This window comes from Aphidius gifuensis, linkage group LG2 (assembly GCF_014905175.1).
Source record: "Aphidius gifuensis isolate YNYX2018 linkage group LG2, ASM1490517v1, whole genome shotgun sequence".
NCBI classification, from domain to species: Eukaryota; Metazoa; Arthropoda; class Insecta; order Hymenoptera; family Braconidae; genus Aphidius; species Aphidius gifuensis.
The window spans coordinates 7,738,073-7,755,336 of NC_057789.1; the positions used below are offsets into that span (position 1 = coordinate 7,738,073).

General features: G+C 23.2%; 3 protein-coding genes across 4 annotated transcripts; 1 reads left to right on the forward strand and 2 right to left on the reverse strand.

Moving 5' to 3' along the window:
• Positions 1 to 1,576: 1,576 nt before the first annotated feature.
• LOC122848888 (pre-piRNA 3'-exonuclease trimmer-like) lies at positions 1,577 to 7,041 on the reverse strand. Its single transcript, XM_044147294.1, has 10 exons — positions 6,820 to 7,041; positions 6,524 to 6,761; positions 5,859 to 6,447; positions 5,674 to 5,787; positions 5,505 to 5,601; positions 5,320 to 5,419; positions 5,144 to 5,230; positions 4,957 to 5,045; positions 3,392 to 3,490; positions 1,577 to 3,094 (listed from the first exon to the last, which is right to left on the reverse strand). The coding sequence occupies exons 1-10, from the start codon at positions 6,948 to 6,950 to the stop codon at positions 3,019 to 3,021; spliced, it is 1,620 nt and encodes a 539-aa protein (XP_044003229.1). The 5' UTR covers positions 6,951 to 7,041; the 3' UTR covers positions 1,577 to 3,018.
• Positions 7,042 to 7,052: 11 nt separating this feature from the next.
• On the forward strand, positions 7,053 to 9,743 carry LOC122848886 (ATP-dependent RNA helicase DDX24-like). The gene is made up of 2 exons (XM_044147290.1): positions 7,053 to 7,455; positions 7,525 to 9,743. Exons 1-2 carry the CDS (start codon positions 7,300 to 7,302, stop codon positions 9,646 to 9,648), a joined length of 2,280 nt encoding a protein of 759 aa, XP_044003225.1. The 5' UTR covers positions 7,053 to 7,299; the 3' UTR covers positions 9,649 to 9,743.
• LOC122848887 (NADPH--cytochrome P450 reductase) lies at positions 9,639 to 14,546 on the reverse strand. Of its 2 annotated transcripts, XM_044147292.1 has the most exons (6): positions 14,247 to 14,546; positions 12,961 to 13,362; positions 12,696 to 12,848; positions 11,877 to 12,001; positions 10,554 to 11,804; positions 9,639 to 10,479 (listed from the first exon to the last, which is right to left on the reverse strand). In XM_044147292.1, the coding sequence occupies exons 1-6, from the start codon at positions 14,256 to 14,258 to the stop codon at positions 10,335 to 10,337; spliced, it is 2,088 nt and encodes a 695-aa protein (XP_044003227.1). In that variant the 5' UTR covers positions 14,259 to 14,546; the 3' UTR covers positions 9,639 to 10,334. The 2 variants fall into 2 exon arrangements, with proteins under 2 accessions (XP_044003227.1, XP_044003228.1); XM_044147293.1 differs by lacking the exons at positions 12,696 to 12,848; positions 12,961 to 13,362; positions 14,247 to 14,546 and adding an exon at positions 12,090 to 12,599 and having other exon boundaries at positions 9,818 to 10,479.
• Positions 14,547 to 17,264: the final 2,718 nt, after the last annotated feature.

Here is a 17,264-nt window from a genome sequence, read left to right on the forward strand (position 1 = left end):
TCGAGTTTTTAAAATAGATATAATGATTTATTATGATTAATTAAATTTACAAGTAAATTACATCTTTCTTAACGACAATAAGATAAAAAAAAAAACAATTTGATGGAAATGGTACAAGGGATGTGCTGACAGATTTAAAGTGACTTGTGAATCTCGCCAGGATCTTGAGCATCTTGAGCCATTTAATATGACGTCAAATGATTTAAAAAAAATTATATTATATAAATCTATGATCGTAGTAATAATTACATTGTTTAAAATTACTTATAAAAATAGCTTTAAAAAATGTTTTTTTATTTTATATAAATTGTAAATGGAATAGTTGATTTTTTTTTATTTCTATAATCATTTTTTTTGGGGGGAAAAAATAATATTATAATGGTTAACAATGTAGTCATTAAATTGACTAAAAATAATGATATTTTGCCTGGTTTAAAATCATTGGCCAACTGGGCTAGATGTTGCTAGAAATTTACGTTTCCAAATATAGGCTGACATCTAACTATTCAGTTAATAATGACTAATTTGTCACAAGAGCTAAAATTAATCTTTTTTTTTTTTTTAAATAATATATAGATCAAATTGAATTAAAATAATTTTTATTATTTTAAATTAAAACAATTATCTTAAATTATTGTTTGACATATACAAGTGCGTCAATGATTTTTTATATATTCCTAGATTTCTTGAATTTGTTGATTTTTATTTTCTCTTTTTTGGCAAGATTCAGTGATACTTGCCATGACGATAGAAATTACTGTATGAATTAAAGATAAAAAAAATCTGAATATTCACATTCATCATGTTGAAATTGCGTATCACAAAAATAGAGTTGCAAGGATGATACGAGGTCATACTTGGCACGTTTTAGATTATTTTTTTTTATTTCTTTAACATATTTAATTAAATTTTTAAACATTTTTTTTTACAAGTCTTATTATCAATCTAAAAATCAATCAAATAAAATTTAAAAATATATAAAAATTAATTTAAAAAAAAACAAAATTACCTGAGCTTTTTTTTTTTTCGAATGTTATATTAATTTTTTCGAAATAATTTTTCGAAATTTATTGTTTAAAATATTGATGATAATGTAGTTTAAAATTTTAATAAAATAAAAATAATATTTTCATTTTAAAATAATGATTTTTAAAAAATAAAAAAACACTACTTGAACTTATTTTAATAAGCTTCAGTTTCACGTGGATAAGTTGTGCCAAGGATATGTCTATAGTAACATGACCGAAGGTAACAGAAATAGAGGGTATTGTAGAAATTTCTGGTTTGTAGAAAAACCCACACAGTATTTTTGAATAATTCGAGATGATGACCTCGTTAAGTGGGTCGATTCCGGCTCATCCCCAGGAGCTTTTTTAAATCCTCATTAAAAAAAAAATAGAACCCTACAAAAATATACTAAATAGACAAACAACTAAATTAATTACTTGTAAATAATATTTATTTTTCAATAGTTAAATGTAAAATTACTAATATTTATTTGTAAATTAAATGTTGATTTAATAATGTATACAAATTTTTTTATAATGTTATTATTTATTTATTAATTATCCTTGGAATAAGTCTATGTAATTTCTAAACAAGCCTATGTGCTCTAGGCCAGGGGCTAGGCTAGGCTATTTTTTAACTCGTAGCTTATGAACCAAAAATAGTACTAAGTAAAAATACCAGTCTCGTTTTATATTGTCGAGACTTTAAATTGTCATTTTTATCAACTTTAAACAACATCATTATCATAATACTATTTGCTAAATTTTCTACAATCTATTTCTATTTTTTTTTACATATTTTAATTTGCTTAGAAATTTTATCTATTTTATAAATAAAATAACTAAATTTATTTGCAAAAAATCTGTGTTACATTTTGCAACACAGATCAATAAAATATCTTTAAATTTGTGAGATATATTTTTTAATTTTTTTGTTGAAATAATAAACTTAATAAAATTGGCTATTTCTATTAATTCGTTGTAGTCTTTTTGTCGTGGCGAAATGAAAACAGGTGCAAAAATTAAGTTGGGATAGATAATCTCAAGCCAAACATTTTGCCTCTTAACTTCCTCAACATGTTGAATTTTATAGACATTAGTATGTATAATAAATATATTATAACATATATATTTAACACAAGTATTTAAGAATTTTAAAAAAAAATTTAAATCTACGGATTGGTTGAATATTACGAAATATATTTAGTTGTATATGCAAAAATGTTTCTTGCCAGTTGAATATTTAACTGCAGAAAATGATATTTTAAGAGTCACAACGACATGTATGTCTTTCTGCCCGGATTTTATCAATAATTTTTTAATTTTAAACAATACTTTTATTAACTATTTTACATTTAAATAATTATAATTTACAAAATATATTAATTAACAATTTTTTATTTTATTCCTGAGATAATTTGAGGTATATTTTTTGTATTTTTATTTCGTTGAGAATATAAATAAAAAAATCATATTGTCAGACAGGCATTTGTCTGCGACCTTTGGCAAATAATAATATATTTTTTAAATAAAAATCAAACGGTGAAAATTTCACCTGTTGCATTGACCAGATTTGCTCAACCACCCACATTAACTGTCCCAGTTTATTTCTTGGATAACTGGCCTTCAGTTGTGGCCAGATAAAACAAAAAAAATATATATAGTTTTTTTTTTTTTTTTTTAAATTTTTGCTGGACGACGACACAACAAGTCATAAAAATTTTGAATATCAAGTTTAAGTACTTGAACTCAAAAAACAACTTGTTTATTCTATGAAAAAATAATAATAATATATATATTTAAGAAAATAGTTTTGTTTTTTTTTTTTTCTTCTTTTTGTTTTAAATATATTTAAAAATAATTTTAAATATATATTGAAAAAACAACGCCCACGAAAGACATCGATCCAGTGTCGACATTAAAACAGCAACATTTGTTTCTTTGATATTTTTTTATATGTTTTAGTTGAAAAAAAAATATATATATAAAGTGTTGAAAATTCATAATTGAACTATGTAATTGTTGGTTTTTTAACTGTTTGATGAATCAACCAGGTCAGTAGGCTACCGGACAACACCAAACTGCTCCTAAAAAAAAAGTTAAATAAATAATTAATTTGTTCAAGTAAAAACATGAATTATATATATTTTTTTTAAATATTATTTTCGTATTTTAATATAGTATATTTTTGATGATTATTTGGCAAACATTGTAAGGCCTTGTGGCATGCAATTTTGACTGTAATTAGATAATAAAATTTTCAACATAAATACATGCCAAAAATTAAAAAAACAATCAATTAATTTGAAGGAGTTTTAAATTTTGATGACTGATGATCAATAGAATATTATTTGTAACACTTTAATAAATTTTAAATAACTTACCATAGCAATGATCTGATAACTGGTGAATGTTTTAATGGGCTGAATGTTGACACACAATAATTTTTATTTTTTTCGAAATGTTGCAATATTTCTCTGGCTCTGAAAATATATAATATAATTTTTTTTATCATTTAAATATTAAATGATAGACATTTTTTTATTTTTAGAATTTACGTCTTGTTGAAATTATATTTAATTTTCATTTTTTTTTTTACTTAATTAATAAATTTTTATCTGATTTAACGAATAATGTGTGTTTTTTTTTTTTTCATATTTTCTTTTTTTTTTTTATTTTTGGCCTTCAGCTAAAAGTAAATTTTAAACAAGTAAAATATAAAATAATAAACTGAGACATTTATTAATTTATTAATAAAGTTTCTTTGTTCTTCAAAGTCTAGAAGTTGATAAATTTATAAAAGTACAATGTCAAATTTTTAAAATTGGGATTTATGCCAATGTTCATCATCTTGCTGGTTAAATTTTTCATCAATAATATTTTTTAAATATTTAATAATAATTGTTTTTATTTAAATCATTATCAAATGTTTTATATCAACATTGCCAATTGATCCTTAACTTTTCGATACTTATTTTTAAATTTCAAAAGAAAGATAAATAATTACAAAAAAAAAAAAGCCTCATTAATTATTCTTTCTTCCTAAATCACTTTAAAACAATATCAATTTTTTTTCAATAAAGAACCAACAGACATGCATCAACAAATAAAAAATGAAATAAAAAAATTTCGATACTTTATTTATTTCTATTAAAAATTTCGATACTTTATTTATTTCTTTATGATAGTAATAAATTTCGAAAAAAAAAAATTCACTTATGTAATTTTAAAAAATATAAATAGATCAGGTGAATGGCCAAGTGTGTTTTTCGATTCAATGTAAAATTTACTATCAAAATAATTTTCCAGTTAAACATATTAAAAAATAAATTTAATTGCTTCCTGAATAATTGTCAAGCTGAAAAATCATAGTTGATTTAATTCGCAACAATTCATAAAGCAATGATTTATGATTTATTTATTTAGTCGTTTAAAATGTTTCAGTCTAATTTCAAGTTAAAAAAAAAAAAATTCATCGCCTTGCAAAAAAAAATTCTTTGGCTACTTGCCAAAAATAATTTATCGTAATTTTTTTTTTGATCAATATTTTTTATTACTAGGTATTACTTTCACTTGTAAATTCATTTAAATAATTTAATAATTTTTCATATTGATTATTAATTATTTAGAAACAAAAAAAAATCAAAATGAATTTTAAAATTACTAAAATATTAAAAAAAACATTGTGAATATAATTTTAGGTATTTTTTTAACCCAGATGTTGAAGAAATACATGAAATAAAAAATTAAAAAATATGCATGTTTTGCGTCAAATGATGACAAGCAAACGTACAAACGAACGAATGAATAACAATTTATACCATCGCATAACTGATGACAGAAAAACTTTTGAATATTTTATTTTAACGTTGTAATATTTGACTTTTGTGTTACACAACATCAAAGTAATTTTAAAAAAAAATAATAATATTATTCAAAGTGTACTTACGTTCGATAATTTGATGGTGCAATAAGGACACTGGTTTTTGTATAAGGCTGAATGGCAACTGATTCGAAAGAAGAAAGAGCATCAATCACCTGTAAATAAAAATAAAAAGAAAAAGCAGCTATTAAATATCAATATAAATAAACAAAATAAATAATATCTAAACAATATATTTCGATTTTTAAATTACCTGAATCATATTTAGTGATTTTGAGTTTCGAGTTTCAAAGTTTAACCTTGGTGGTCTTGAAGAAATTGGATCTGGACCATCTAATCTCTATAAAAAAAAATAGCAATGACATTGTAATTATTATTGTATTGATCTAATCAATTTTTAATATTTATAAATTCAATTTATCAACTTACCATGTATGGACAATTACCGCGAATTAAATTAACACAATTTTTATAATCTTGAATACTTGCAATAAGCTCAGCATGTGTAAAATCTTTCATTGCAACAACTCTGTAACATACAAATTAATCACATAAAAATATGAATTTATTTTGTCATTTAAATTTGACATTAAAATAAAGTAAATTTTAATTACCCTCCTCGTTTTTTCGATGCATATACATGAGCAATTTTAACAAAACAATAACCAGTGTAAAATGAATCCCATCCAGCATCATGAAATATTTTTTCATCTTGATATAAAAATAATAAAATTATAAAATACATGTTTTGTTATTATTAAAGTTACATTTAATTATACTCACTAATTATTTCTGAATTTTGAAAATGAATTCTTGGTGAATTACCAACTAGAAATCTTCCTTCATCGTCTTTAAAATATGTGTAAAGTCCTTCAAGACTATTTGACTTCCAAGTATCTGCGAACAATTAAATTAATAAAATTAAAACGCCAAATAATTATTATCAATTCAAGACTTAATTAACGTACCTTTTTTTGTAATTTTTTTCATTTCATAACTCAATACTTTTGTGTCATAAACAGTTGGATAAATTTGATTAATTTCTTTTTTAAAATTTGTATATTTTACTGGTAATGGTTCGTAAAATTGTTGATACATAAACATCAAATCCAACAATAAATTATGTCCAACAATTGGCTTTTTTAAGCTTTTTAATAATTTAAATATTTTGGTGAATCCCATACAATAATCCATGAGTTTATTTTCAAGACTATTATTATCTTTTTCTTCAAGTATACTTCTTGTTTCTTGTGTAACTTTAATAACTAAAAATTTATTATCCAATGGTTCTGTCCAAATATTGTTAAATGAATTTCTCAAATATTTTTGTATACAACAAAATTGTATATAATCATTACATTCAATTTCAATTGTATTTTCATTTGATGGTGAATTTTTAATCCATTTTTTAACACGATCAATTGTATTGAAAAAGAAATTTTCTTCATCCAAAGTTATCAAGCAAGCACCATTATCAGCATACTCATTCTTTTTAAGATAATTTTGTAAATTAATTTCATCTTGATTGTTCAAGTATGATATACCATCATAAGATGCCTGATAAACAAAAATAGAAATTTATAGTAAAAATTAATGTCAGGATAATTAATTGATGTATTATTTATTTTCTAACCTTGTTAAAATCAAATTTATGTGTTTTTAAAAATTGTATTGCTGTTACTTGCCAACGAAATTCACGATCAACACCAGTTGGAATTGTTTTTGGTTGTAAATAAAAGCTAAATGGTGTTGCAATATAAACATTTTCATGTTGTAATTTTTTAAATGCTGTTATACCAATTTGAACAGCAATATAAGACTCAATATTTCTTCGTAATTTATCATAATGTTGTTGCATAGAATCAAATAGCCTGTAATAAATAATTTATTAATAATAATATTATTAATGTTGTAATAATAAAATCTTACGTTGCATGTGGAATTGATTGATGATTTATTCCAGTAAATTCACAATCAATTCCGATGAATGATGCTTCTTTTAGCGCCGTTGATATTTTTGGATAAAACTCCTTGAAATTATTGTCTAATATTTCATTCATGGTTTATTTATTTATTATTAAACAATGGTGTTTTTTTTTAATAAATATTTTTGGTTAATTGCTCATAAATTTACACAACAAACAAACGATGTTTCTTACAGTCTAACTGCATTACCGACAGATTAGGTAAGACGTCCGCCATTATTGTTTACATTTTTCAACAAAAAAAAAAATGATTAGAATGATTAGAATGATTAGAATGAAAAGTTTATAATTTCATGTGAAACATGTGGCTTGTCTTTTAATATTTGAGGTTAATATTAATTGTTATTTGTTACTGTAATTATTGTCAGTGCGTTTCGAAAGTGATTGTTTCGAAATATTTAATAAATTATAAAAAAAAAAAACAATGAAAAATAAAGCAAATAAATACAGTGAAGGTAAATGGGAGCCTCTTAAATTAGAAGGTGATTTTTTGTCTGATGGTGGTGTTCAAGGTTTGATAGGAATAGAAGAGTTAACTGATTACAATTGGGAAAAAGAAAATAAAACATCAAAAAGAAAGGTTAGTAAATATATTTTAAAAAATAAAATAACTCAATAAATAAATAATATTTGTTGTATTTAATTTTAGCAGTTGGATGAGGATTTAAAAGAATCAATTGCTGATGAATTGTTGATTAAACAAGTTGAAAAAAAAAAGAAAACAAACAAACAAACTAATCAACAAACTAAAGTTCGAAAACCAAGACTTAACGATGAAGCATTTGTTAAACCAGAGGATATTGTTGAATCAGATGAGGAATCATCAGAACCATCTGATTTTAATAATGCAGCATGGGCCTCACTTGGAGTACCATCAGTAATTATAAAAGCTTTGAAGGATCAAAATTTTACAGCTCCAACTAATATTCAAAGCTTAACACTTGCTCCAGCAATTTTAGGACGTAGAGATATTCTGGGAGCAGCTGAAACAGGCAGTGGTAAAACACTGGCATTTGCTATTCCAATTTTAACTGGAATAATGGAATTAAAAGCTGAAAAACAACAAGATACTATTAAAGAAAAACAAGAAGAAGAAGAATCAATGTTACTTGATAATTCTGGCTCAACAAATGATAATTGGATTGTTAGTTCTGACAATGAATCTGATACAAATCAAGATACTGATGATGATGATGATGATGATGATGATGCAGATGCAAATGAAACTCAAGGAATTGGTTGTGTTAAAGTAATTGATAATATGGATTTTAGTGAAATAAATGGTAAAAAACAAATAACTAAAAAACCATTATATGCTTTAATATTAACACCAACAAGAGAACTTGCAATTCAAATAAAAAATCATATGTGTAAAGCAGCAAAATATACAGGTATTAAAATAGCTGTTGTTGTTGGTGGAATGGCAGCTGTAAAACAAGAAAGAATTTTAAGTAAAGGTCCAGAAATTGTTATTGCAACACCAGGTCGTTTATGGGAATTAATTGATCATGGTAATGAACATTTAAGTCAATTACCATATATAAAATATTTAGCAATTGATGAAACAGATAGAATGTTAGAAAAAGGACATTTTCAAGAACTTCATCAAATTGTTGAACGTATTAATATTAATGAACTTGCTGTTAAACAACGTCAAACATTTGTATTTTCTGCTACACTTACATTGGTTCATGATATACCAGATTATTTACAAAGAAAAAAAAATAAAAATAGTAAAAGTAAAATTTTCAAGTTAACATCTGGTCAAAAATTACAAAAAGTTATTCATATGTTACATATTAAAAATCCAAAAATTGTTGATGTAACACAAGAAAGAGGTATAGCTGGTACGCTAACAGAATGTCGTATAACTTGTACAATTGATCATAAAGATTATTATTTATATTATTTTTTGCAAAGACATAATGGAAGAACATTAATTTTTTGTAATAGTATTGGTTGTGTTAAAAGATTAGCACAATTATTTAGTATTTTAGATTGTCATCCATTACCATTACATGCAAGTATGCAACAACGACAAAGATTAAAAAATCTTGAAAAATTTCAAGAAGATCCAAATGGTATATTAGTTGCAACTGATGTTGCAGCAAGAGGTCTTGATATACCAAATGTTGAACATGTTATACATTATCAAGTACCAAGAACATCAGAGAGTTATGTACATCGTAGTGGTAGAACTGCACGTGCACAAAAAGAAGGTATAACTGTGTTGATGATGGAACCATCAGAATTACAAAATTATACAAAACTTTGTAAGACACTTGGTCATACTCAGGATATACCAACATTTCCTGTTATTGATAAACTTTTAATATCAGTCAAAGAACGAATTAATATTGCCAGAGAAATTGATAAATTAGAATTAATGTCTAGAAGAGACAATGTACAAAAAGGCTGGTTAAAAAATGCCATTGAAGAAATGGATTTAATTCTTGATGAGGATCAATTAGAAACAACAATGGAATCAAAAGAAACTGCTGATTTAAAAAGACAGCTAAAAGCAAAACGAAAAGAATTAGATAGACATTTGTCTACTCCATTATTTCCCAAAGGTTTTTCTGGTAAATACTTGGAGCAAAATATTGATACACCAATGTTACATGACAATAGTAAAACAGCTATTCAAGTTATGAAACAGGCACTTATTGATGGTCCAAAAATTAAAAAAAGAAAAACAATTATAACTGGACAACAAAAACAGGATATAATAAATAAAAAAAAAAATATGAAACGTTCTAAAAAAAAACACTAATTGTTAAATAAAAAAATATTACATTAGTTCTATAAATTTTTTCTAAGTAAATAAACATTCTTCTATAAGAGTATTATTACTATCAACTGTATCAACTTGTGCTTCGACAATAATTTTCGAACTAATTTTTCTAATATGTCAGGAGTAATTTTAAGTAACTACTCTCCCTCAAATTGTTGCTCATTTAATTTTCTTTTTATTATAAAATAATATGTACATAAAATATATAATTAAAAATACATATTTAAATTTATTAAAAAGAAAAATTGACACCTAAAAAATAATATAATAATTCATTTACTCATGTTAATGCACATAAAATAATAAAAAGAAATTATTACAATTTTATATTTTCATATACTTTTAACATGATATTATTTAATAATAATTTTACCAAAATTCAACTAATGGAAAAAACATGTGCACAATCAGCCTCTCAAAAATTCATCAAATTAATAATGACAAAATAATCATAAAATAGTTGTTCAATTAAAATGAAGATTTATCAAAATTATTGCAATTGCATTGTATAAATAAAAAAATAAAAATATTATTTCTTTTTATATACATACAATATGTAAATTTCATTAATTATATTTCTATAAACTCAGAAATTTAAACAATAACATGATATGTTTTAAACTCTGAGTATTATTTTAATTAATATTAAAAAAAATTTAATTTATTCAACTCCAAACATCAGTTGAATAACGTTTTTGTGTATCCATTCTTTTGATGTAACTTGTTGCTTCCATTTCTGTCATTTTGCCTTTTTCTTGGACGACTTTTAGTAAAATATTATGAACATCACGTGCCATATTACGTGCATCTCTGTTAAAATAAATAACAATTAATAAAATATCATTTATAAAATCAACAAAGTAATATTTTATAAAAATACAAACCCGCAAATATAAACATGTCCATTTTTAGCTCCAATAACATCCCAAATTTCATCTTTATTTTGTTCTAATAAATGTGTGACATAAATTTTCTTTTCTTGCTCACGACTAAATGCAGTATGTAACTTTAATGTACCATTTTTAACATACTGTTCAAGTTCATCTTTGTATAAATAATCTTCATCACTTTTTCTACATCCAAAATATAATATTGTATCACCAACATCTTTACCTTCTTTTTTAGCTGCATCACGTTCTTGTATAAAACCACGAAATGGTGCAATACCAGTACCAGGACCAACCATAATAATTGGTGTTGTTGGTCTTGTTGGTAATCTAAATTGTGATTTTCTAACAAATATTGGTACACATGTTGGTGGATTACTTGGATGTTTTTCTTTAAGCCATGTTGTTGTAACACCTCTATTAATTCTACCAGTTGGTGTTTTATATTCAACAACAACAGCTGTTATATGAATTGAATTTTGATGTACTTTACCAGATGATGATATTGAATAATAACGTGATTGTAATCTTGGTAATATTTCACAAAGATGATCAAGTGCTGGTTTAAGACTTTTAATATCTTCTAATATATGTACAATATTACGATTTTCTTGTACAATCCATTGTTGATATAATGCTTTACCTTCACTTGTTGTTGATGACATTAATTTTAATTTATCTTTATCATCTTGATCAGTTGCATATTCAGCTAATTCTTTTAAAACATGAGTTCTTGGATTACTTGTTATATCAAGATAACTTGTCAATGCTGTTCTATAACTACATGGACATGGAAATGGATGTTTTTTAGTTGATTCTTCATCAAGATTTGTTAATGTTATTATTTTATCAAGATCTTCTTGGCATATTTCACCAATTTTATTAACAAGCTCATAATTATTAACTGGATAAACAGCAACATGATCACCAGCATCATAACGCATTTTTGAACCTTCAATATCAAATTCAATATGCATACATGAACGTTCTGATTTTTCACTGTGTAGCTCACGATTTACTTTAATTGGTGCTAAATATGGATTTTTAGCATCATATGGAGGACGTTGAGTTTTTAATGAATGTAAACGAGCTATTTCACCAGTATAAATACGATCAGCTGGTAAATCAAGATGTTCTGTTAATTTATATTGACGTATACTAACATCTTCAAGTGCACCTTCAATACCAAAAAATTCACAAACTGTTGGCCAAAATTTATCCTTCCATGTTATAAAATCATCTTCAATACTGAAATTTATAAATTCATCATTAATCAAAAGATAATTGTTGTAATGTTTTGTTGAAAAAAAATATACTTACTTTGCATCATCATCACCAAGACCAAGTTCATAAACTCTTGTTGCTCCTAATTGTTCCAATCGATGATCAATATAAATTGCAACTTCATTGTAATGCTCATAGGTTTTATTACCAAGTCCAAATACCTTAAACATTAATAATATCATTTAGCTAAAAACAATAATTAATTAAAGTAGTTGGTTTTTCTCTTCTTTTAGCAATATTAAAACTAACATTTGGCGGGGCATTGAGTACATATGATGACCGTCTAGCGCTGTTTTGTAATTGTCTAAAAAATCTCCAAGTTAATGCTTTTATTCCTCTCATTTTATTTAATTATATCACAATTATTTGATAAACATCAACAGATTGTCAAAAACATTAATATCCGGTTGAAAAAAAAAAAAAAACAATGACAAACAAAAAAATAAATAAAAAGATGAAAAAAAAAAAAAAAAAATGATCAATTGTAGGACAAACGGTAGCGAGTTCAAAGATCAAAAGTTTAATAGAACGTAAAAAATTTCCAAGCTGTCACGTGCTTTTTTTATTTTCAATCAAAGACAAGTTATGTAATGATAAATCATCATTGAATAAATATACTTGTATTATTGACACGTTTTCAACGACTGATAATACTTGAAGAAAAAAAAAAAAAAATCACACTTTGTAATGATATTTATGTAAGGTTAGGTTATCCAATTGAACAAGAAAAAATAATCACAATAATTCTAAATATAAAAGAGAGAAAAAAAAAAAAAATAGATTATGTGAGTTCTTGTAAATACTAACAGAGAATAATCATTGATGATTTTAACTAATAATTATTTTTAAACTTACAGCATAATTTAAACCAGTTAAATCAATACCCTCGCCATTTTTTAACCAGTCAACAAATTCCATGGCATTATCTGTTGGATCACCTTCACCATAAGTTGCAAGTGCAAATACAGCTAAACTATTTGGTATTGTTTTTAAATTAACCAATTCCTCCTTGAATAACAAAAAAACAAAATATTATAATGATGTTGATAAATTAGCATATATTTCAATCAATGACACTGTGTTTTTGTTATTAAATAATGATAATATATTTATAATTTACCATGTCACATTCTTCAGGATCAGCAACCATACCCTTCATTGAATATCTAACACCTTCTTTGGCAAGACGACCAGCAAATTCTTCACCAGTACCAGTTTGACTACCATAAAATACAACAAGACTACGTCCAGATGTTTGAAGTTTTTTAATAAATGAATTTTCAATTGGTGTTGTTGCTGTATATAATGTTGGTTGTATTGAATATGATTTTGTTGATGGTGAATATTCATCTTGTTTTTTATTACGATAATAAAAAAACCAATATGCAAAAATTGCTAGAGCAAGTGTCAATGCAATATCAAGAAAACTAAGATTAAATATTGATTCATCAATATTATCAATGCCATCACTTGGTTCTTTGTCTGACATTCTTACAGCTTTTGAATTTAATGTGTTAATTGTCTGTAAAAATTAAAATTAAAAGTTTATTAATTTTTATTTATCAGATTAATTATCCACTTGTTGTTGATTAATTTTTATATTTTTAAGTTAATCGAAACACGTGTCATATCACTGAATAAATATTCAATTTGTCAAGTCATTGTCAATATGCAATTTATCATTGAGGTAAAATTAAATACTGCAATTTGAAACAGATATTAAGTTGACATTATATAATGCACACGAAATACATGCAATTTTAAATTGAGAATCTTATTTTTTGTGATTATTTATATTCATTCACATATTTAAAATTAAAGATGAATTGATAGTTGATATCTCGGCAATGAAAAATAAAAAAAATGCAACACGTGGCAAATTATGATGTCTAGTTCAAGGCTAATACAATCAAGGATAAATTTTCTCAATATTAAATGATAATAACAATATGACATTTACGTAATGATGAATTATCAAGCTTCAAAATTAATGAGTTTATTAAATATGAAAATATAATTTTTACTGGAATTTTTATAATCAATGAAGAAAGATAAATTCATTGCCATACAGGTCAATAATTAATCAAAATAATTGATAATTTATTTTGAACAAAAATTATAATAAAATTGATTGTCTTTTTTAAAATAATATTTTTTAAATAATTGTAAGATAGTAAAATTAAAATCACAAACACAGTTTAATTTATAATAATTTTTTTGATGAATTATTATTATCAAGGTGTAACTTTCGAATGATAAAAGTGAGAGTGTCAATTAAACAAGATTATAAACTTTCACCAGGGGATATAGAAAAACAAAAATACACTTGTTAATCGTTTTTTTTTTTTATTCGAAACATTCGCAGAAATCGAAATCGAAACTAATTTAATCGAAAAACTTACTCACCGATAAATCCATAATTTAAATTTACTATTAATTGTCAATATTATACTAGTAAATAATTAAAAAATTATTGTTTATATATTTTATTAATTAAATCAAATTTAGTTGATTGGTTTTAAGAAAAAAGAAAATGTTTTACACAACGACAATCTTCAACTGACTCTCCTGATCAAACAAGTCAGTTGAATGATAATTTTTTTTTTCCTTTTTCACTATCCCCGCTATTTTTATTACGTAATTTCGATTGCATTCATGAAAAAAAGCATCCAACATTTATCAAAGACGTCAATTAATCCATTTTAAATAATTAAAAGAACAAAAGAAAAAATAAAAAAAAATTAAATGACAAGTCATCACGTGTTGTGGATTTTTTTTGGTGACGTAAAATCATGATTTGTTGAACTTTTCAGTATTTTTATAGATTTTAAATTTTTTTTTTTTTTTTAAATAAATCATACATTGATTGAAAAATAAAATTACATTTATAAAAAAAAATTCTATTTTTAATTTACGTAATTATTTATCATTTATCATTTATCATTTATCATTTATCATTTTTTTTTTTTCTCTTTTTCGATTAATTTAATTTTAGTATTATTTATTATTTATAAATAATAATTAATAATTAATGTTGAAATAGCAAACAGTTTTATGAATAAATATAAATTTTATAATGGAAAAAAATAAATGTTAGTCATCCGGAAATATATTGGACTATGAAATTAGTAATTAACGGTTTGTTGAATAATTAAATATCGCATGTATTTAAAATAATACACGTGGCAAATGTACATTTGTTAATAATTAAAAAGAAATTATCAACTATTGATAATTAAAAAAATTTATAAATTTTTTAAGTCTATATTTATTGATTATTTTAGGAAAAATTAAAATTAAAAAAATAATGATATCATTGAGAGTTGTGTAACATTGTTGATAATAATATATTTTTTTTTTTTTTCTTTTTTTAATCAAGCAGGAAATAAAAGAAGATAATGTGTGTAAATTTTTGAGTATTTTTTTTTTTAAATTTATGAATATTGTACCTGTGACTTTGCACGTAATCAGTTAATGTAAATATATATTTCAATGACACATTCGAAACTCGGTACATTAATTAATATAATTATTAAATTTCCAACTAATTTCAAATTATTTTTTTTTTTCTAAAATATCATAAAATTTAATTGAATCCTTGTTTTAAAATCTGGTTAAACAAGGTCAACCATTTTTTATTAAATTGCCAATAAAAAAAAAAAGCAAAAAAAATCATAAGATATTCAAATCATGTGTAGAAAAAAAAATAAGAACCTTGTCTTGACAATTGAAATGTTGAAAGATAATTTTTTTTTTTTTTTTAAATTTGTTTAACAGTCATTTATTTTATTAGTTTTATTTTAAATTGACAGTCACGTATTAAATTGAAATAATAAATTTATATTTTTGATAGACAAAATTTATATAAAAATTTTTTAAATTTATTTATTTTTTGAATAAATAAAATGGATGAAATTGATTGGAACGAATTAAATAGTGTTGGTGTAATGGTGCTTGTCTCTTTACATGCATTATTTTGTGGATATTTAATAATCAGCAAGGACAATTTCAACGACAAGAGACAATAAAAAAAATATTATATTTCAAGGTGATATAAATTTTTTCAAGATAGTAACTTTATCATGAATTAAATAAAATTTCTAGTTTGATTAAAAAAAATATTCTATTATCATAAACATTTACAGATAATTACTATATAAAATTTGATAATATTTTTTTCTCTGTTATCTAGCCTTAATCAGCCAGCATTTAAAAATTATATTATTTTATTAAAACAAATATAAATAATTAAAGTAAATATGAATCAAGACAAAGAAAATAAATATATTAAAAATGATGATAAAAAAAAAAAGCTTGATGACTGTAATGAAGAAATATTTGCATGTAAAATTTATAAATATTTAAAAGAATTATGGGAAAAAACTAGAGCTTCAAGTTGAATTTAAAAATATGTATAAATATTTATAAATAATTGTAATTATTAAAAAAAAATTTTTTAATGCTTTAGATATTTATTGAAATAAAAAAAAAAAAAAATTTTTTTAAATGTGAAAATGTAGTCTGTCTGCAGTTTCACCTTGAACTGTTTGATCCTAAATCCATAATTCATTGTCATACTATTATATTATTTTTTTATAAATACAAAAAAATAAAATAAACAATCAATTTATGTTTATAAATTCAAGAAAAATAAACCCAAAAATAAGAATTATATTTACTAAATGAAATAAACTTTAAGAGCAAATATAGAAGATAAAAATAAAAAAAAATAAAAAATGCATCTATCATCTAGACATCATCTCTAGACTATTTTTTTTTGTCTTAAAATTTCTAAATAATAACAACAATAATCAAGGCAATATTTGAGCTGATAATAATTGTTATTATTATGATAACATTTATCTGATAAAAAAAGAAAAAAAAGGAATATATTAAAATCGAAAAAAAATTTTTTTAAAAAATAACATAAAAGTTGTATTTTTTAAATAAATAAATGACTGGTTTATTATTTAGTTAAAAAAAAAATTTTTTTTTATAATATTTAAACAAAAAGTTGAAAAAAAAAAAAAGATAATAATCAATAAAATGACGTAGTGAAAATTTAATAATTCAGATATCGAAAAATAAAATTAAAAATGATTTTTTTTCTTTAGAAAATCATAACCTCATTTTTCGTAGAAATTTTGTTTAATCTGATGATAGATTATTTATTAATCAATAATAATCATCTAAAATGATAGAAAAATAAGAACAAGTATGCTAAAAAAAATGCCTACGTGAGCAACAAGTTTTACAAGATGAAAAAATCAAAAAAAAAATGAAAAAATTTGACAAATATTTTTCTATAATCAATGCTTATCTATTTCGAATAACTTTTCAATTAAATTTTATTGTTAATTATCATATAATTTCCTTGTTTTTTATTCTACAATAAAATAAATTTTATGAATATTTTATTACTAT

Excerpts from the sequence above, each read along its gene's own strand:
- LOC122848887 (XM_044147292.1), bottom strand. Across the intron at positions 12,002-12,695 it reads TAACTGGTTTAAATTATGCT|GTATTTGGACTTGGTAATAA; the intron begins GTAAGTTTAAAA and ends TTAATGTTTAAG. Across the intron at positions 11,805-11,876 it reads CTTGGTGATGATGATGCAAA|TATTGAAGATGATTTTATAA; the intron begins GTAAGTATATTT and ends TATAAATTTCAG.
- LOC122848888 (XM_044147294.1), bottom strand. The coding sequence starts at position 6,950 with ATGAATGAAATATTAGACAATAATTTCAAGGAGTTTTATCCAAAAATA. Across the intron at positions 5,420-5,504 it reads GCATCGAAAAAACGAGGAGG|AGTTGTTGCAATGAAAGATT; the intron begins GTAATTAAAATT and ends TGTATGTTACAG. Across the intron at positions 3,491-4,956 it reads GCACCATCAAATTATCGAAC|AGCCAGAGAAATATTGCAAC; the intron begins GTAAGTACACTT and ends ATATATTTTCAG.
- LOC122848886 (XM_044147290.1), top strand. The coding sequence starts at position 7,300 with ATGAAAAATAAAGCAAATAAATACAGTGAAGGTAAATGGGAGCCTCTT. Across the intron at positions 7,456-7,524 it reads ATAAAACATCAAAAAGAAAG|CAGTTGGATGAGGATTTAAA; the intron begins GTTAGTAAATAT and ends ATTTAATTTTAG.